This window comes from Chelonoidis abingdonii, chromosome 1 (genome assembly GCF_003597395.2).
Source record: "Chelonoidis abingdonii isolate Lonesome George chromosome 1, CheloAbing_2.0, whole genome shotgun sequence".
Taxonomy (NCBI): domain Eukaryota; kingdom Metazoa; phylum Chordata; order Testudines; family Testudinidae; genus Chelonoidis; species Chelonoidis abingdonii.
Window position 1 is genome coordinate 207,487,887 of NC_133769.1, and position 22,494 is coordinate 207,510,380.

The window sequence follows — 22,494 nt, forward strand, 5'->3', positions numbered from 1 at the left end:
AAAGGCGCAGGGGCGCACCGACACCTAGAGTGGAGCACCCACAGGGACATCTCTTGAAGAAGAACTAAGTTTTTCTCCGACAGTCATATTGTAATTTGATTTACTGTACCCCTATATTCACCCCTTTTATGAGACTATGATAAATTTTGTACAAAGTATGCCTTGTGAAGCATCTTTTTAAAACTCATAATTTTCTTATCACTACTGCCCTGGTAAAATATATGTGGCAACATTACATGTAAAGTTATAGAATTCCTCTGTATGTTATTACAAGACATATTTCAAGTCGGGGATAGGGAGGGGGCAATCATAAACCACTTTCCCATGGACAAAAGGCTAGCCAACACTTCATCCAGTGTCAACAAAATCAAATGGACCATCTCCTGATTAAGTGGCTATTCTTTGCAGTAAAGAGGATGTGGGTGCAAATCTACATCCTGACAAAGAAACAGCTGGGGGTTCCTGTCCACGCAGACTTTGTTTCCTGAACCTCAGCTGGAGATGATTCTTGAAGAAGAGAAAGAACTATAAATGGAGGAGGTGCCCCAAATTATCTGTTCCTCCTTTCCTCTCTACCCCTGGAAACCATAACACCTGGAAAACAAAGGAAACAGCTTTGGACTGGAGCAGGTATCCTGACTGAAAGAATTCAGCCATTAAGATTCTAGAACCTGGTCAGAGAGACCTTTGCTTTGAATTTACTCTAACTTGTTAAGTTAGGCAATAGTTGTGATTTACTTTTATTATCTTGTAACCACTTCTGATTTTTATGCTTCATTGCTTGTAATCTTAAAATCTATCTTTCTGTAGTTAATAATCTTGTCTATTGTTTTCTCTAGACCTGTGTGTTTGGACTGAAGTGTTTGGGAAGTTCCATTTGAGATAACAGGATTTGTGCCTATCATTTTCTGTTAATAAAATGATGAATTTTATATGAATTTGTATTGTCCAGGAGACTGCTGGGCAGTACATGATGCACATTTCTGGGGGAAAGTCTGGACCTGGGAATTTGCTGGTGTTACCCTGCAGTATAATTCAAGGATGACTGGCTGTAGCATTCTTGCAGTATAATTTACATGCTGGAGGCTGTGTGTGAGCAGACTAGGAATGGCGGCTTTCACAGCAAAACAGAGTAAAAAGTGCCCCAGACTGGAGAACTGAGGGGACACAGTTGTTCATCAGTCGAGGTTGTACTCTCGGTCATTTCACATGTATACAATCAGTTGATTCAATTGCTTATCACTTGAGGTTCTAACCCCCTGCCTTTTGTAGCTCAGATAAAGTTTCTCTCGCCTGATGGAAGCTGTCTCTGTCCCATTTGTTAGCTTGATGGCTTTGTTTATCTAATATGCAAATAGATCGTCATTGTCTCTGCCTGATGACTGGGCCAGCCAGATAAGCAAATACACATTCTATTGTCTAGGGCAGATCTGTGTGCCAGCTCACCCTGACATGCCTGGTTTAGACACACTTTAGTCATAATTTCAGCATATCTCCATAACTCTCAATAAATACTGTGTACATAAATCATACAAGAATATTAATGATCAATGAATTATTAATTTTCCAATGATACATTATATGACACCTTTTAGATTCAGATTATAACCACAGTGAGTTGGGGTACACGAATCGGTCAGGTCAGCTGAAACTCATTACCTGATACCAGGGAGCCCCTGGCCCTCTGGCACTGGGATGCTCTTAGCGTCACAAAATTTGCATTTTTGCTCTTTATCATTCGAGAATACCAGCTTCTGCCTTGTAGTTGAGTTCTGAAACATACTGTGATCAAAATATACTGAGAAGTGGCCTGATGACCTGTATGGAAGAAAGTGGCTTGATGGCTATGGATAGAAGAAAAGAGGGAGGGCAGATGAAAAATGAGAAAAGTTATGAGCAACATCCATATCTTGGTGCATCTTAGCCTTGGAATGTATTTAAGTTGGCATATGCTTATAACTTTATAACTAGGAAGCACCCTCAAGTTAGCACTATAGTAAGTAGAGAGAAGAAAAACTAAAAAGGAGAAATGTTCATTTCTTAAAAACAGGGATGAAGTAATTAACACTTCTGAGGAGGAAAATAGTCACATGTACTGTATATAGCTGGTAAATTGATTGGTATCTCACTATCAGTTTTACCATATCTTCTTTAGAAGTATGCCACTTATCACTGATTTAAGCATATTCATTTTCTGTTAGCAAATTTAGCCCCAACTCCTGATGAACTGCAAATACAAAAATAAGTGATGATGAATCATGCATGTATTTCCTATAATGGGAATTTATATTCTGCTGGGTGCCAACACACACACACACGCCTTCCACATTAGGAAAGTAACTTAAATTTGATCCATCATCAATGAAAAAATCTATTAATAATTGCACATATATTTTTAAACATTATTCAAGAAACGGAGTTGATATGGTCATTGGACCAAATACGGTCATTGTATAGGGAAAAAGTAGAGTTGTATACCTGTGTCTGTATGGTAGTATAAAAAACTCATCCGCCTGCATGTACACTAATCAGAATCACAGATGAACTGTGTGCATACGTACAATATACTAGCTAATACTTCCTATTACATACTGAATAAAAATGAAACTACCACAAAACTGTTATGAGTATTTTGGTGGTATGGTAACAACTTCATATTTAAGGCAGCATTAATCTTTTGACTTTAAGAGGACTTTAAAACCTCTCTGTAGCTTCCAGGTTCAGCTTCAGCCAGCAGTTCATCCATAAGCTGACCTAATGCAAGTACTGGGACATCTTGGGGGTAGAGGTATGTGATGAAGGATAGGTAGAGCTGTGTGTCATCTGCATATTGCTGGCACTTTAGTCCTTGCATCTGACAAGTTCACCTAGTCACTGAATGTAAACGTTGAAAGGAACCAGAGAGAGAATTGATCCTTGTGGGAATGCGCAAGTGAGGGATTTATTGGTGGAGGTCCAGTTTCCCATCATGATTCTTCGGGTGCATCCCTCCAGGAAGAACTCAAACATTTAGTGCATTACCCTGGACTCCTGACACCTGTCTCAAGTAGGGTTTAAGGATTTACAAAGACCCAAAAAGCGAAGAAAAGGAACCCTCTGGAGTAAGAGACAATAATCTATAACTATATAAGTGATGAAGAGAAAGCACAAATCACAATCACAATCTCTGTCTCAAGCTCCATTAACCTTCAATTTGGTTGTACTATAAACCTAAGTGCATAGGTGCTGACACTGTGGGTGCTCCAGGGTTGGAGCACCCGTGGGCTGCGCCGATCAGCTCCTCCCCCTTCCCCCACAATGCCTCCTACTTGAGGAGGATCAGCTGTTCAGCAGCAGGCAGTGGAAGGGTAGAGGGGAGAAGTGAGTGTGTGGTGTGCTTGGGGGAGGGGGTGTAACAGGGAAGGAAGAGGCGGGACATTGATGGGAAGAGGCAAGGCGGGAATGCAGCCTGGGGGAAAGGTGTGGAGTGGGAACAGGCCTGGAGTGGACTGGGGATTGAGCACCCCCCAGGAACTCAGAAAGTCAGCACCTCTGTGTAAATGCCTTGTGCTGAGGAGACTGGTGAACTAGGACTTGCTGCTTTCACGGAGGCAGCAGACAGGTGTACATTATGGGTGTCCAGAAGAGAACAGACATGGCACTCAAGTGTAACAAAGTGGGATGTGTAAATTGCTAGCCTGAATTGGGAAAGAGCTGGGCTCCTGGAGGCTGGATAGGAGTGCCTGTGTTGCCAACCACCATTGGAGAGGGTCTCCTCTCATGGGCACAGATCAGGCTCTCTTGAGCTGTAAGCAGGTGATAGTGATCCACACCAGATACCTTGGGTAACTCTGAAAAGTGTCACAATGGAATGACAAAATACTATCTGGGTCATTAATGGGGCTGGATAGAAAAAAATACAGAGCTCTCTCCAAATATATTGTAACAGTGCAATAAGCAACTACAAGTAATAGTGAAACTCTGTTAAGCTAATTGGCATATATTTGCTTAAAAGCCTATTTAGAAAAACATATATTATTCCAGAAATCTACATGCAGGCTTCATGTGATGGTACATCTAAACTGAATAATTTTGTTTTAAATTCTCTCTTTCAAAAAAAGAAAAAGAAAACCCAAACGATAAGTGAGGACATTTTCCAATACACTTCTTGTAAGATGGAAGCCTTCCAAGATTAAAGTATGCCTCTTAACCAGCTTCCTTTATATTCCATTATATTCTAATGCCACTGACATTGCATTTCTATGACAAATGAATTAGACTTGAATATCGGGAGAAGAAAGAGAAAGAGAGGCGCTCTACATTTCAACCAGCCACCTATAATATACACTGGATTAATTTCCCTCTCTCCACAGGAATTGCATTGCTGTGACAGGCAAACTGTTCTCTGAGCAGGGCAAGCTGCCCTTTTAACTAGCTCAGTGGTTCCCAAACTTGTTCCACCGCTTGTGCAGGGAAAGCCCCTGGCGGGCCGGGCCAGTTTGTTTACCTGCCGCTTCCACAGGTCCGGCCGATCGCTGTTCCCACGGGCTGCAGTTCGCTGTTCCAGGCCAATGAGAGATGCTGGAAGTGGCACAGACTGAGGGACGTACTGGCCGCTGCTTCCAGCAGTTCCCATTGGGCTGGAGCAGTGATCCTCAGCCAGTAGGAGCTATGATTGGCCGGACCTGCGGATGCGGCAGGTAAAAAAACCGACCCGGCCCGGCTCGGCCCACCTGGGGCTTTCCCTGTACAAGTGGCAGAACAAGTTTGGGAACCACTGAACTAGCTCTACTGTATCTTATATTTTAAATATCCATTTTAATTCCACTCCACTCATTCCAGTCAACACAAAAGGTTTAAAAGATTGATGAAGGTAAATATGAACTGGATAATTTTCTATGTAATAGCCATCACGGAAGTACCAAAATAGCAATGGAAAAATGGAAACATTTTACTATTTATTCTGGTCCCACTCATAATGTGCTAGGTGCTGTCCATATACATATGTAACCCTTCTGCCCCTCTGAGTTGGCAGCAACAAGGGCCGGGTTCAGTATCCAGGGGTTCCGTTTTAATAACACAATGCATAACCAGCTCGAGCCCCCACCCAGTGACCCGGGAACACTTACATACCACCTCCCCGGGTGCCTCCAGGAGGCAATACTTCCCCACTCGCAAGCACGGAGTCTGAGTGTAGCAAAATCCTTTTAATAAAGGAGGGAAACAATGTTGCATCACACTGGAGAAATACCACAAACAGGATTATAACACAAACTGTAAGCAAAAAAAACCCACCTCCAAGTACATCTGGCCATGTCCTTTCCCCCTTAGGGTCTTAAGTCCAATCACCCCAAAGTCCAACAACCCAGAAGTCACTGGTCAGTGCCACCCCAGAGTTCAAAAGTTTATCTGCAGACTTTTAACACCCCCAGCCTGGGTGGGGGAGGGGAAGCCCACACAGGGTTTTAAGGGCACCTTACGTGGGCCAGGGCCAACTGCTCCGCCTCTCCATGGAGTTCTGCTGCAGCCTTCACCATGACCAGCTCCAGCTGTGCCACTCCTCCAGCCGACCCGTGAGTCACTCCAGCCATCCCTGCAAACCGCTCCACTCCGCTCACTGTTCCATGGGCTGCTCCAATATGCTGCAAACTGCTCCACTCTGCCAGCCACTTAGCAATATGTCTTCAGGCTCCCCCACTGGCTAACACAGCACTCAGTGATCTCAGCTCAGCTCTTTTAGTGATTTCAGCTCTGAGTAGGGGAGCCCTGGTGCTGGTGCACCATTAGCCCAACATGAATTCAGCTCAGCAGTCTCTAGATGGACTCCTAATGGAATCAAAATTAGCTCTACTCTTTAACAGTGGAGAGAGGAGGATGTGCAATTGGTGTTCCAGGTCCTCAAAAGGGGTCCATACCATCAGGTACACACACCAGTCCCCAACCTCTCTCAATTCACTGGGTTTTGGAACCCATGTCCCTTGTCTAGCAAGTGTCACTTAGTTTATATTGAGACATCTCTGTCATAAAGCAGTCTCATAGTTCCTCATTCACATAATTGGGTGGCAACACTTTATTTATCCTGCCCCAATAACAAAGGAATTGGGGATCCCAGAGCTGTCAAAATAACCATCCCAGGCTGCCTTGTGCTATGCTGGGTGTGCCCATGCAAATACCGGAGATTCCACACTTCCTGAAATTCTTTCCACACTTCCCATAATTCACCACCAGATGTCAGGGTAGAGCTCATCCTGACTCTGCTTACACATAGGAGACACAGATCCGAACCCTGTAATGAGCTCTGTTGGGCAGACCCTTGAGGGCACGCAGTTCCATTGCCTTCAGTAGGTCTGCGTCTGGGTGCTCATTGCAGGATCAGAGCCACTCTCCTGTCTCCAAAAAAAAAGTTACAGTTTAATAGGACGCGCAACATACCAAGGGCAGGGAAGAGGGATACAGTGAAAATATCTGTAGTTTTATACACATTTCACCTATCGTGATTATTTATACACTTTTAAATATAAAGAAATAAAATATTGGCTACACTACATCATCTCCTTCAGACTATACAGTAGTAATTGGCTAGTTTCCTACAGGTCTCATGGCAAAAGTAAGTTTGAAAGAAGGCTTTGAAGCAGGAAATGGTAATGACTTTGCTGCGCTGATCACCTCTGCCATGATGCCTTAATATTTTACATTCCTTATGCTACCTCTGACAGCAGAACACTTCTGAAAATAGAATTACAGTCCCAACTGAATGTTCTCTATGTAAGTATTAAAAAAAAATCCACATATACTTCATGTTTAATTTTGTTATGCAAACACCACAGGGCTTGGAGAGATGACTATTTACAAGAAAAGATAATGAGTGCGATGTCATTTATCCAGATAAAAAGATATTGTAGGTCTATATATACTTATCTATATTTGCCTTAGGGTAAGAATCTCTATGTTTAATCCTCCTGCTAGCAGCACTGCTGGTGCAGCTAGTCTCCTGGGAAAGAAAAAGGCGCTGCTATTTTTTTTCTCCCGCATAGCCAATTACAACAGGGTTCTTTCTTTAAAAAAAGAGAGCACATTTCCAGTCTCTTCTTTAAAAAATGATGGTAATGTAATGATTTGCACACAAAAGCACTTTAATATTTGTACTGTAGTGCATCTGGCAATTATCTGACGAGATATAGCAGTCGTTTCAGCCATTTGCCACAGGCTTGACATTAGTAAGAAAAGTAAAAAGCATTCAGATCTACAGAAAAAAAGGGATATTCCAGTTTTCTACCAGCTACCTTGAACATACTTCACGTTTAATTTCACCCTGTTGCCACAAGCACTGTGTTGTTATGACGGCTGATCTGCCATGGAATAGCTGTAAAAGAAAATCAACAAAGGGTCGCTTCAGCGACTTTCAGTGCAATTTACTGGCACTTGTATCTTGCGGCTGCTGCCGCCTGTCGGGGTAATGACACATGATGGGTGATTAAAGTGCAAGTCCTTAAATCAAAGCTGTGCCGATGGTCTGAAGAGGCAGCAAACAGCACTCAGAGCTTGTTTATTTCTCATAGTGGGAGGACCTCATTAGAATAAAAAGGGGCCTGTTATACTAACAAGAGTGAGTATTTGTGTCTAGGGAACCTTTGCATGTTTTCAAGATTTACCATAGCTTTTCTCTAGCTTCTCCCAGCCTGCATTCAAAAATAAAAGTACTACAATCCATCAACATTTACTTGAAATTAGAACAGAGGCTCCCAATAGTTTGTTTATACCTACATATTTCAAGAAAGATACACTCATCCTTTGGCCAGGAGGGTGGGGTAGAAAAAGGCAAGGCAATTGAGTATGGCAAGAAAAAGGCACTTTGGGGGTGTATATGCTGCTTTCAGTTCAGCTGAATTAATTTTTTTATTATTTTTTGCCTTTACTTACTCCATTGTTCTGATGAGATGTTTAAGTCATTGAACTATGGAATCTCCCTTTTCCATTGGACAGAATCTCAGCCCCCTCTGCCTAAGGTGGCTGCAACAGATAAGAAATTTTAAACTTTGGCTCAAGATGGCAGAACATAGAAGGAGAAAGTAATAAAACACAGAGTGTACAACTGGAGTTTTGTCATGGAAAACACTATTTATTGACCATGGAACTGCAAAATGTGGAATAAGGCCAGATGAAGAAATAGCAGTCAGAATAGCTGGGCTTGTTCACAGTGAACTTAACACCGTGAGACAATTGTTCTACCTATAATGGTTTTTTGAACATGCTACAGATGGTAATTTTTATCTTCCTTTACAGCCACACCATGGGTGATTAGCTGGAGTTACTTTGCTGAGGTAAGCACACTGCAAGCTCCATTATCATTCACTGGCTTTACTGTAGGAACAAGGGGTCACTGAATAAAATTAATAGGCATTAGGTTAAAAACAAACAAAAGGACGTACTTCTTTATACAACACACAGTAAACCTGTGGAACTTGTTTCCAGAGAATGTTGTGAAGGCCAAAACTATAACTGGGTTCAAAAAAGAACTAGATAAGTTAATGGAGGATAGGTCTATCAATGGATATTTACCAAGATGTTCAGGGACACAACCCTATGCTCTGAATGTCTCTGACCTCTGACTGCCAGAAGCTGGGACTGGACAATGGAGATGGATCATTCGATAACTGCCCAGTTCTGTTCATTCTTCTGAAGCACCTGGCATTGGCCACTACTGGAAAACAGAAAACTGAGCTAGATGGACATTGGGTCTGACCCAATATGGCCTTTCTTATGTTATTATGTCAGTATTTTGGTAAGACAAACTCATTTAAGTGTGTCGTTATTCTGTAGGATAAAGGTACACAAAGGAGGACAGGTGTACATTTGTTTTTCACCTATGACTACTGCAATGTCTCAGTGATATGGTAGCATGTTACCTTGCAACAGTGGAAGATATAGTTTCATAGGACTCAGAGTTCCCTTATATAAGCCTCCATTTGTTCTTTTGTATTTAATTATCATCATTTCTTTGTATTGTAGTAGCACCTAGAGCCCCAAACTGAGATCAGGGCCTCACCATGTCAGGTGTTGTACACACAGAGTGAAAGACAACCTTGCTGTGAAGAGCTTACAATTGAAATGGAGTTACCAGATATAGGGTGGGAGGGGAAACAGACACAGAGAGGTGATGTAACTTATCTATGGTCATACAGCAGGTCAGAGGAAGAGTAGAGACTAGAACCCCAGGCTCCCAACCTAGGGCCCCAGCCACTGGCTGTTTTCTTCTCTGCTCTGAGCTCTTGTCACAGATCTCTAGCAGTGTTTAGTGGGGTAGCTTAGCATGATAACTATTATCTGCGATTAATACATTCATGCTGGAAGGATGCATGAGTCTGACTCCAGGGAACAGCTTTAGGTTTATGTATTAATCATGAATAATGCAAATAGTCAAGAAGTGTATTTGAGAGGAAAGTGAATGAAGTGATTTTATTGGTAGACAAGACTTGCTGGATGTGTTTGGTGTTCAAACTAAATGTCACCAGTCTCCCTGCTGGCACGTAAATGAGTGATGGATTTAGGAAGGATCAGGGAAATCATGGCTGAATCCAGTTGATGATTTTAATAGGAACATACCACAGATTACTTCCTATGTTTTACACTGAAGCTTGGCTCCCATTAGAAATTCTTACCAAACTGTTTTAACACGTTATACACGCTCTAGTTTGGAATTAAAGTGTGATAGTGTTCAGATGAACCAATCTGTGCGGTTAGTTTTTGAATGGTGCCCATTTTAAATAGACATCTCTTCTTCTATGACTCCTGGATAATCTTCAATTAACTTTAGTTCTTTTCTCACCTTCAAAGGCTTCTTATCCTCTGTAGAATTTCCTTAGAATCCCCTAATTCCAACCACCACTGGAAAAAAGTCCATTTCTGGATGCCTTCTTTCAGGGGACTCTCATTGGTTTTTTTCACATTTTATATATCCTGGCACATGTGAAGTTTGAAAATTGCATATGATGAGCCCAGCAGAAAGATAGTCATACCCGATGGTAATCTTCAGATGGTAAGGAGATGGATTATAATTGTTAGGCATAAACTATGTTTTTACGGTTCTCAGTCTAGCCCTTTGGCTGCTGCTCCAATATCCACTTTGGAGGCTCTTCCTCCTCCTCACCCATGGAAAGTGGGGAGGGATAGTTCAGTGATTTGAGCATCAGCCTGCTAAACCCAGGGTTATGAGTTCAGTCCTTGAGGGGGCCATTTAGGGAACAGGAAATTAAAAAAAAAAGAATTGTCTGGGGATTTGTTCTGCTTTGAGCAGGGGGTTGGACTGGATGATCTCCTGATGTCTCTTCCAACCTTAATATTCTATGATTTTCCTCGGGGTTCTGTCCTTTGGTACCTTCCCTCTTCCCTGTATGCTTATTCCTTACGCAATCTCCATCAGTCATGCAGCTTTAGCTATATTGTCTGAGGTAAATCATCTGACAATAAGCGCCATTTGGAGCGCTAAATAATATAAATACATATCTCGAATTGTCACCAGGTGCTAGAAAGGTTGTTTTTTAGCCTATATCAACTGCATAGTAAGTCTGTTTATTTGAGAAAAAATGAGGAAGAGGCAATAAACCAGGAAAGTACATTAGTTCAAATGTTCATTCTAGCCAATTATAAACTACCAATAAAAACAGCTATCTTATGTTAACATCTACTGTAAATAGGGAATAACTTTGCGTACTTGATACTAGAAATGATGGAAGAGGAAAGAATCCAGACTTTCAGAAAGATGAGATTTATCTCAGTTAATAGAGAAGACTTCTCTGAAAGTGTTAAAGTAGACAAAGGAGAAAATGGAGCTGACAGAAACACTAATTAAAAATGGAAAAAATAACCTGCAGATGAGATTATCATTATTTTTAATTCATGGGTTATACTTTCAATGGTTGGCATATGTGTACATACGTTGCTAGTTGTTCAAGAGACAGGCCAAAAAGGAGGGGTGGAAGGAACTACTCCTTATGTTTCTTTTTCAGAGTGGTTTCAAGAGCTCAATGACTTTAAGTCTGTATTAAGCCACTTATTTCTTTCTCAGGTGATCTGAGATGCTACAGTTTGGTATACAGATTGAAAATCTATATAGTGTGTCAAGGAATACAGAGGGGGGAAAGGAAGCTGATTTGTCATAAGGAATCTTCAAAGAAAATAAGTAGCAAAATATTTGTGTTAATCTTTTTGAAATTTTTGAAAGGATATTCCATTCTAACCCTTTCACCCAGAAATCACTACCTGTAGCATATTTTATCCTCTTCTGCCTTTTAGTAAAAGGAGGCAGTTAGAGTGAACACATGGAGCTGAGCAAACGGTATGCAGAATCAATTAATGACTAGCACAGTGAATTTCACTGAGGAAATCTGAGGCTTTCATCTTGTAGCAAGGATATCCCTGAGGACTACAGTACAGAGGCCAACGTGTGACAGAGTGGGAAAGGGAGCAAGAATAATCACAGGGGAAAATAAAACAACATACAAACAATAGAATACATCTGAAGAACACCACATAGGTATAAAGTATCAGAGGGGTAGCCGTGTTAGTCTGGATCTGTAAAAGCAGCAGAGAATCCTGTGGCACCTTATAGACTAACAGATGTTTTGGAGCGTGAGCTTTCGTGGGTGAATACCCACTTCGTCAGACCACCTGCGCGTCTGACGAAGTGGGTATTCACCCACGAAAGCTCACGCTCCAAAACGTCTGTTAGTCTATAAGGTGCCACAGGATTCTCTGCTGCTTTTACACATAGGTGTAGGGTCTCCTTTGGAGTAACAGCAGTTTATTACATTTCAACCATCATAATCCCTATTATAACTGGGGATTCAGCCATATCGTAGGCACACAACTGTACTATTCTACTGATGTCACTCCAGAAACCAGATTGCCCTTAACGTATGTTTGATTAAAGCTAAGTCTGAATCTCCTTTAAACATACACCCACATACAAACACTGTATGCTATAGCTGCTTTACTAATCCCATGCTGGGAACAGTATGTATGTGAGTGTGTATGTGTGGGAGTACATGCATGTGTGTGTTTGCTATCTTAGAGCCAGAGGGGTTTTCATTAGATTCAAACAGTAACTAACTCTCCAGGGAGGCCCCTGCTTTTATTTGATAAGGGATGCTCTTTTATCACACATGAAACTGCATGCAGTGATCAGACAGGCAATGTGCAGAGCTGCCAGCTAGGGAGAAGCTGCTTTTCTATAGCGGATCACAGAAATGCACTGCTACTGTGGTTGAAAAGTGGTTCGAAATATGGTCAATTACAGAAGCATGGGAAACTGGTGTTAAAACCTGATTTATGAAAACCATTAGTAATTGCTCATATTTTTGGTTTTGGAAATTTTGGATATCACATTACTCTGGTCATTTCTGCAGTGATCAGGAAAAATGGTCCTCTCCTTCATATCAGTGTATCACTTTTGACAAAAGATAAACTACAGCATGGAAGATGTTTGAGGCTATAACTAGCAGGTGTAATAAGATTTGCACTAGTCTTTGCAATCCATTTGCAACACTGAATACAACAGTATTCAAAAACTGTACATCCTAGACTACAGATCCCATGAAGAATTAATAATATGGATTTTCCCTCCCTTTCAGGGAAAAATACCTTTTTACTTTCAAAGATAGCCCTGTGTCAAGACAATTCACATCCAGAACTCCCAAAGCATTCAATCAATTTGTGAAATACAACAGACAGCAAAGTGCATGCTGTCCCTGGTGATCTCCAGCAATGCTGTTCTAATAAGTCAACAAGGAATGTTTGAAGGATGGTGTGTGCTGGTGTGTCACTAGTTCCTGTACCTCTCTATGGTGAGGAAATGTATCAACATTGTGACTTCCTCTGGAATATATCTGTGACACCGATAAACCAGCTCTAGCCAAAACCATAGGCCAATTCACTTGTATGTGGATATCAAAGAAGGGCTGAGTGTTAGTATGTGTTCAAACTAAGGCCATGGCTACACTGGATAGTTGCAGCGCTGGTGGTGGGTTTACAGTGCTGCAACTTAGTAACTGTCCACATCTGCAAGGCACATCCAGCGCTGCAACTCCCTGGCTGCAGCGCTGGCTGTACACCTGGTCTGCTTGGGGTATAACGATTGCAGCGCTGGTGATGCAGCGGTGCTCCACAGGTGTGGCTACCAGAAGTGCTGTAATTGGCCTCCAGGATATTAGGAGGTATCCCAGAATGCCTGTTCACAACAAACCGGAAGACCGGGCTCCCCAGAGCTGCTTATCTAAAAAACACCTGTTTGCTCGAGAATAGGCAGGGGAATTGCTTTGGAATGTTCACAGCCGTTTGCTTGAGTAGAGAAGCCACAGGGCGGAGGGGGAGGGGGGAGTCCGTGTTGGAGCTCGGAGTGCATAATTTGCATTTAGTGAATAAGAGAGGGGTGGGGGAATTTAAAAATGATTGAAGGTTGGTGATGTTGTATGTTCAGTCTTATGAATTTGCATAGGAGGGAAGCCTACAGCTCCAAATCCATTCTCTCTTCTCCCCCATGCTCCCCTCAACCCTCTCTTGAAAAGCACATTCAAGCACTTAACACGGGTGCCCACAATGCACCACTCCCAACAGCGCTGCAAATGCTGCAAATGTGGCCACACTGCAGCGCTGGTAGCTGTCAGTGTGGCCACACTGCAGCGCTGTCCCCACAAGCTGTATGAAGACAACTGTAACTCCCAGTGCGGCACACCTCCAAAGTGTAGCCATACCCTAATTCACTCATATGCTAATAGAGATCAACGGAGGGATGTTGATTGTATTGTTTTTTTCTGTCTATAGCTTGTAGTTTGCTATTACATTACTTCTACATGATGTATACCGTGTAATTAAATAACCCTAGATCAAAGGTGTGTTAAATGAAGAGTGTATTCAGGTGTTAGAACTTCATGAAAACTAATGGACTGTTAGGTGTATTGTTCTCATTATCTATTCAAAGAAAGGCCCATGTGGGTACAAAAGCTGTCAGCTAGCAGTCTGTGTGAAGAAGATATAAAAGATGGATTCTAGGAAAGATCCTTCAACTCTGGACTGTTTTGGATTCCAAAAGAGTGGAAATACTGAGGGTGGTGGACAGAGATCCCCAGAGTTATACTGGGTACCCTGAAAGACTTTTGGAGACTAGCAGATTACCACATCTCTGCTATCCTTTTGGATTTACAAATGTAGACTCAGCTGTTAGCTTTTTACCTATTTTAACCTGTCAATGACTCTCATTTCTTTTTCGTAACTAGTAAACCTTTAGTTATTTTACTAGAGAAATAGGCTGTCAGCATTGTCTTTGGTGTGAGATTGAGAGTATCCATTGACCTGGGGTAAGTGACTGACCCTTTGGGATTGGGAATAACCTGATGCGATGTGATGTTTGGTATAGCGACTAGTATCACAAAATCCACCTGTCTGGGTGATAATATAGGCTGGAGAGCCTAAGGGGGCTGTCCCTGACTCCATGATAAGACTGTTCTAGTGATTCAGGAATACACATTTGTTACTGGCTTGGTGAAATCTAATTATAGAACATACCACGAGTTTGGGGTGTCTGCCCTGTTTTCTGACAGCCTGACCTGATATTGGCACTCTCGGTTGTGAGCCACTCCAGACAGCATGACAATATTATCATCTCTATAGTCTCACCTGTGTTTACATTAAAAGAAGTTGTGTACATATTATTATTAAAACGTATCGTTTGTATTACTGTAGCACCTAGGAGCCCCAGTCATGGTCCCGGGCCCCATTGTGCTAGGACCTTTACAAACACAGAACAAACACATATGTTAAAAATTATCCCTCCTGCCCACACAGTAAAGAAGATATGTTTAAGCCCCATAAAGATCTCAGATCAGATAGAAAAGGCTTTGACCAAATCTTTTGCAGAAGTAAATATGTATGTGTTTTCTGAAAACAATCAACCAATGGCCAATTTAAAATAAATGTAATAACTGCTGCGTACAGAACCTTGAGAATTAGCCCAGGAATTCTTCATCCTTCTTCTCAGCCAAACTTGGGGTTTGCTAGTAGATACTCACAGTATTTCTCCTTCATTATTCATTCCTTGTCCTTACCCAAAGAATGTTCTCACCACATTCTTCACTGTTGAACTATAAGTAGTGTCAACGTTCTGCCTTTTCATCTGTTTTTTAATTCTCCTAAATAAACCTTACCCAGCTATACTGACATTTCAGTTACAAGAATATGCAATTGAATTTCAATATCAAATAAAAAAAGCTATTTTATCAGGAACAGCATGGTAACAAACAAACCTTTGTAACTCTGCTTTGGACCAAAAAGAATTGCTTTTAGTTCTTACTTTTAACAGTGAGGTACATGGACTTGCTGACGTCCGCTCCCACATCATTGCTGACCTTGCAGAGGTAGTATCCACTGTCTTCCTCCAGCACATGTTTAATCAACAAGGAGCCATTTGTGAGAAGCTGGATACGGCCATTCAAGGCAATGGGCTGGAACTGGGGAACCCCAGCACCTACAGAAGAACCCAACAGATTAATCAGAAGGGAAGAGGTGGGGAAAGAAGAATTTATTTAAAAGGCAGCACTACAACAGCTATCTATTATTACAGGCTAAATTCAATTAAAATGAAATGTTGCTTTCTGGCATTCTAACCATCTACAGAACAAACTGAATGCCTTTTGCCAAAACTAAAGTCATTCAGTGGAAAGAAAGAAAAAAAATGTCTTATCTTATCAATTATAACTGTAGTTACAATTCACTAGAAAGTAGAGGGTGGAGACGGAGGGAAAAAGGAGTAAGAGGGAGACGAAGATTTGCAATAGCTCCTGGGTAAAAAGCCACATTAGTTGTACATTTAGCGGCTGATAAATTATTCAAAATTACAGCTGAACAGCCACAAAGTTTGCATGCCTTATGCATATACCAAATGAATTCCTTATGATCATGAGGGATGTCTATTGTAGTAAACATGGAATGCTCAAGGGACTTGAAGGACCTTGTTTACTAAACTCATGGTAGCATGTGGACAAGCACATCAGTGAATATTTCCTCCTCCAACTGACAGTCTGATCACACATAATCTCTGAGTCACTGTGTTCTGGGACAGCATTCAGATTGATGCAAGAACACATCTAACTGCAGGTGCAGTTTGCCATTAAAGAACTATAGTTGGTGCACAACTCACTCAGAATATGCACTGGTCACTTTTCTATCAACAGTGAAATGAGGCATTGAACCAAACACAACTCTGGTGTAACTGCATTGCAGTCAAGGGAATTCAGCAGGGAGGGAATGCTGAGATGGAATTGTTGATATTCATCTCCTTAAGAAAATCCTTACTTCTCAAGGTTAGATTTACAGTATTGTATAACACCCTCCTGCATGTGTCCATCAAATTCAGTTTATTTCAGATATATTTATTATTTGCTAAGAGGTATCGCTTTCTAATAGTACATATACTCACAGGGCCTGCATGGGGCCTACGGTGTACTGAAGTCCCACTCTTTTGATCTATTTTGATTCCATTCACCAGTGCTGTAGTGTTAGTCCACAAATTGTGGCGTCTGGGGTGCACCAGTATTGAGATGTGCACGTAAGTGGAGGACAGCTTTGCAGCCCCACGCTGACTTGCGCAGAGCATTCCTTGGCTGGACATCAGGCAAAATAGGGAGTATGATGCTCTTAGATAATTGTTACTTTTTGAATAGTTTTTATGTCTCCTAGATACCACAGTGATGGCTGAATTTTATATGCATTAGATTAGATTAGACTGAGTACTGTAATATACTGGGATGTCTAATAACTGATACCAAGCATTCTATTACCAGCATCAGTTATGCAAACAGAAGCCAGCTTAATAATAACTTTTGGATTGAAACAACCATCTAAAGGTAAATTATGATATCTGCAAATATGTAGACATGTAGCCAAACTTCACTCTTTGGCATGAGTAGGAGCAATGAAACCAAATTAAAATGCAATGTACAATTTAAAGGATTTCAATCTGTTAATTTTCTCAGTCAGAGCTGCAAAGAATGTAATAAGGTGTGAACAAAGCTGTTAAACTTTTAAAAACAAAAACAAAACCCAAACTGTGCAAATCCCTCAGGGAGCAGATATGGAAATTGTCATAAGCTGCATAAATGGCTCTGTGACATTTCACTCTATATTCTTTATGAAAATATGCTTATGAAATGGATATGACACAACTGACATATACTTTATGCAAGATGGCTCATTTGAGATATCATTGGAAAGATTATGATTTACTGAATGTAATTATCCAATTTGTATGCCTGTATCATTTCTGTATCTGAAGTTAGGAATATTGACTATATATCTGCATTTCAAATGTGTTACTTTGGGTGTCATCCCCAACTAGCCCTTCAGGTACAATAATGGAAAAGGCAGACAGGGCTAATAGCCCAGTAGCAAACACAATGCGCTGTAAAAGAGCTCAGTCTTCCTGTGGATGCTCCACACAGCCTACGAGCAATGGCTGCCACAGCCCTGCAGAGACATGGGTCTGAGTCACCTGGTACTGGACCCACCCTGTTGGAATGCCATTGTTCTTCCACTGGAAGACAAAGGGCTCCCGCCATACACAAGAGTTATATAAGGCAGGGGAGTGACATCATTGTGGTTCTCCTCTGCCTCCACACACAAAGAGACACTGAAAAACACCTGGAAGCAAGGACTGAACTGAAGGGAGAAGGGTTGAACCCAGGCTGGGAGGGCATCCAGTCTGTGAGTGGAAATACCTGAGGTCTCAAGCTGCAGGCCAGTGTAGCTGCCTTTCAAGACTTTCTATAATCTATCTGTGACAAGATTTAGGATGAGAAATTATATTTGTAACCTGTTTCTTTAGTGAATCAAATTTAGTTTCAAGTATCAGAGGGGTAGCCATGTTATTGTGGATCTGTAAAGGCAGAAAAGAGTCCTGTGGCACCTTATAGACTAACAGACGTATTGGAGCATGAGCTTTCGTGGGTGAATACCCACTGCGTCAGATGCATGCATGAAAGCTCATGCTCCAATACATCTGTTAAACTTAGTTTGCGTGTTTTGTTTTATTTGCTTAGTAATCTGCTTTGTTCTGTTTGCTACCCCTTTAACCACTTAAAATGCCTTTTATAGTTAATACAATTTGTTTTGTTTATTATTAAACCCAGTTTCTGTAATTTCTAATGGGGGGGGTGGAGTTGTGCATATCTTCCTCCACATTGAGGGAGAGGGCAAATTTAAGAGCTTGCGTTGTATAGATTTCTCTACAGCGCAAGACAATATACCTTTGGGTCTGCCCTCCAAGGGAGGTGGACACCTGAGTGCTGGGACAAGTCTCTTAAGCTGAGGCCTTTTAGAACTGATCTCAGTGTCTGTGTCATTCTGAAGTTGGGTGTGGCCTTGCCTATGTGTGCTCTGGAGGAGGTTTAAGAGCCTGGCTCAGCAAGATAGGTAAAAAGGCTGCCCTGGCTGGCAGAACAGGTGGGCTCAGCAGTATCCCAGCACATCCGGTGGCATCCTAAGGGGGGTAACCCGCCACAGGCTCAACTTAACAGCTAGTTTAAAATACAGAATTCAGATCTGTCTTATGACTTGACAGACATGAGGCAAGTTGGACAGAAATGAATCATCTGCTTGGTTAGGTCCATATGCTTCCTTTCACACGTTAAAAAGGAGGACAGATCTAGAAGGGTCCGGGCCATTACACTTCCTGGAGGTGGGTCCACAAGCAGTGTGTACTCTGCCACTTCTTCTGACAGACAAAGATTTGCTGGAATAACAGAATCATGTCCCTTAGATCTCAGCCTGTCTGTTCTTCTCCCAGGCTTCCCACACAACAGGGAATTTGTCTTTGCTGCATTGACATTGACTGAGCCCCATCACAGTCCCCAGTGGAAAAACTGCTGAGAAGGATTTACTCTTGGTCATGGCAGCACTACATTTTGGTTCTTTCATGCTGATTTGATACAGGATTAAGCCACACAGAATAGCTGTTCCCTCAATTCCTTCCCACGTCCCACTGGCCGTACCCTACCCAGCTCTGCGGAGTAGGGCTTGTATAGAACAACTATCAAGGAGAAAAGGGCAAATAGACAGAGTTGGTTAACCTCTCATGTGGCCACTTTTCCCTTCCACTCCTTAGCTGAACACTTTGACTCCCTTCCACCACACAGCCGAGTGAAGCATAATATCCTTCAGTAGCAAACTTATTGTGCATGTTTCTGATCTGGAATCCGCTGATTCTTGAATCATCATTAAACATCGAGGGTCTTGCTCATGCAAGAGAATAAAGGTCCCATTTCTGATCCCAAATGATTGAACGGAAGCCATTTTTGCATAGGAATGGAGAGACTGGATGATTCAGGGGACAAGTAATAAGATGCAGTACCTCAGTTGCTTGAATTTGGCCCAAGTCTGTACTGAATATGGTTGCTTCCCTATTCCCACTTCAACATTGGTGGTTTCAGTCCAATTCTAATGCTACAAATGCTCTCTGCACAAAATTCAACAAGAATTGCATATGGCAACTAAATGACCTTTTCGCTTTTACAGGTACTCCTTCTAGAACAGAATAGAACTGAAGTGCATTTAAAGGGAATCTTGCACTACCATTGTCTATGCTTCGGCACTTAAGGTAGGTCTACACAGCAAATGGAGGTGTGATTGCAGAATGTGTAGCTCAGGGAATACTTAATTTTCATTTCAGTGGCTGAACTGAAAAAAAGACTTTCAATTTTGTCCATTTTTTTTCATTTTTGTTTTCAGCTGAAATTATTTGACAAATTCAGCCTGAATTCATGAATAGTTTTGGTTCACCAAAAACTGTTCTTTTTTTTGCAAATAAACTATTTATTCAAAAAAATTTACTTAGCTTTACTGTAGACCTACCTGAGCTGGCTTTAATCTAGCTAGCATGGGTACCAATAACAGGGTAGCTATGGCAGCCTGGCTTCAGTGTAGGCTAGCCACACGAGTAAGCACCCAGGGGTCCCATGTGGACTTGTACAGTCCACACTGAAGCCTGTGTTGCTACAGCTTCACTACTCCAGTACCAGAGTTAACTAGATTTAAGTGAGCTTGGGTAAGTCTACAGGTGCAACAACCACACACCTGGCCACAGATAGACATATGCTTTGATATTGTGTTGATAGATTCCTTGGAAAACCTTAGAGAGATTACATAGATAGTATTTGTATTGTTGATAGCTAATTTCCATTGCTATCATTTAGTTTACATCTAGATAGTTGATTACAATATAATGTTTATATTATCATAGTGCCTAGAAGCCCAAATCAGGATCAGTTCTCAGTGTTAAGTGTTCTAAAAAAACATACAAGGACAAGGGCCCTGTTCCAAAGGTTTGACAGTCTAATTTGGGAGGCAGTAGGGGGCATTATCAGAGAAATCACATGAATATATTTTCAATGGGATTCTCTTATATAACTTTCTGTCCATGAATTTGATATCCATCAATGTTAATTACTATAAGCAGTGGGCTGAGTAAGCCTAAAAGAAAATGGAATGAGAAAAGACTATGGGGAAAGAGAATGCTATAACAACTCATGAATACAACATTTGGAATGTTAAAATTTAACGTGCAAATTTAAGCTTCTCTAATCCTAAAAGAGCTTACTTTTGGGACTGGTAGTTACATGGAAGATTACCAAGGCAGATGCACTGAACTTGGTAACATTATAGGATAATGTCTGCATAGATATTAGCTGTCATTAATGATTTTTCAACTGTATTAGTCACATTAATGTTGTTTCTTTTTTCCTACTTCTTTTTCTTGTGGTTAATGCAAGGGAAATAGTTAAACTTCATGAATTGTGTGCAGTGGCAGTGCAAAGCCCAGGTATCTGTGCACAGATGCTCTCTTGTCGCTGTATCCAGAATTCTGTGGGTAATTTGGTGCTCAGGGAAAGTGAGTAAAGGACTAATAGCACTGGTGAGAGACAGGCACAATTTGGGAAAGCATCTACATGTAGTATGCAAAGGCATCTCACTCCTGACTTGCAAAACATCAGCTATTCCAGGCCAAAGTCCATCCTGAGCAGTGACCGTCAATCATGCATTACTGTGTACTGAGTTTTGTGATGTGACTGAATGTTCCTTAGTGACTAGGATAATACCACCTTGCTTATTATTACTTGGGTTTATTTATTGATTTAGGTCATAAGTCTGCAGAAGTGATAAGGTTGTCAAACATTATCCTATTGTGCTCAAATGCCATTCTGCCTTTCCTTTTGCACTAACTTTAGAAACTTTATATTGATCATGATGCTAACTGGTTTTCAGATTTGTTGATAATCTTAAACTCTAAATGGCATCTACAAACTTGATGGTACCTGTGCACTTTGTTGTTAACAGCCTCCACCCCAGTACTTATTTTGGATCCTACTACAAACCTGTCACAGTATACAGTGTGCCATTTTAAGACAAGATGGACTGTGTAGCTTACAGATCTGTACAACATTTTAATTAAATCTTCTGATGAAATCATGATGTAATAAAATACAGTGTCAGCATGAAAATATAGTCCATGTCAGCTAGAGCTTTCTGGAAAAAAAAATATTGGAACTTCAAAAATTCAAACATTTTTGACCACGTCTAATATCAGCTAAAATGTTGTTCTGCATGACAAACCTACTTCATCCAAGATTCAGGAAGAGCTATGAATGGAGATTATTACAGGATTTTCACTTAGATGTGTAGAACATCATTAAAATGAAACTACTCTTTTCTGCTACTAAAAAAAAAACCCTAGCAGTGCTTACATGCTGTTAGCTGGAATCTAGCTAGCCTGACTTGGCCTCCCTCTTCAGAATACAAATGGAATACAGAATAATTGTCTTTTCCTTATTAGCACAACATGGAAAGTGAAAATAAAAGCACATCGGGAAGTGTTTAAATTAATTCCATATTTTCTTCCATGTACTGGTAAAAACAAAACAGTGCTATTAAACTGAAAATGACATGTAGTGTTGCCTCAGCGAGTGCCCCCAACAGCACCAAATTTTAGCCAGAAGTCAATTGGTTTTTTTTTTGTCACGTACAACGTGGTGTGATAAGGTATTCTCTTTTATACTGTGGTAAAAGGTTAACATCTAACTAATGTATACAGTACAGTTGCTTTCTGGAATAACACCAGCTTTGACACAAGGTAAGCATTAACAGATAATTGGCTAAAAGACAATCTAGCAGGAAGCACATTTTAATTAAAAAGCTGTCAATTTCATGTGGTTAGCTGGGGTCAAGTGGGGCCAGTTTTAATGCTCTGTTACATAAAAATAAAATGTTAAAGCATTATGTAAAGCGCATACTGAATTACTGGGTTACGCCAATACTATCTGACCTTTCTTCTTTGCAGAAAAGATATGATTGGCTGTGTTATCATGGATTTTAAAAGAAATAAAACCAAACCAAGTAGCACCAATGAACCTTGTTCTGAAGGTCACAGCGATCAAACCAACATTTACCTTCCATACCCTTCTTCTTGAGACTTTA

At 41.1% G+C, this 22,494-nt stretch overlaps 1 protein-coding gene across 2 annotated transcripts in view; it reads right to left on the reverse strand.

Annotated features, from left to right (window-relative positions):
* The window catches only part of DSCAM (DS cell adhesion molecule), a 665,984-nt gene that overhangs the window by 196,851 nt on the left and 446,639 nt on the right, over positions 1-22,494 (reverse strand). For both annotated transcript variants that reach the window (XM_075073839.1, XM_032791676.2), the window contains exon 11: positions 15,323-15,496. In XM_075073839.1, the coding sequence (XP_074929940.1) occupies positions 15,323-15,496 (174 nt within the window). The remainder of the gene's footprint in view (positions 1-15,322; positions 15,497-22,494) is intronic.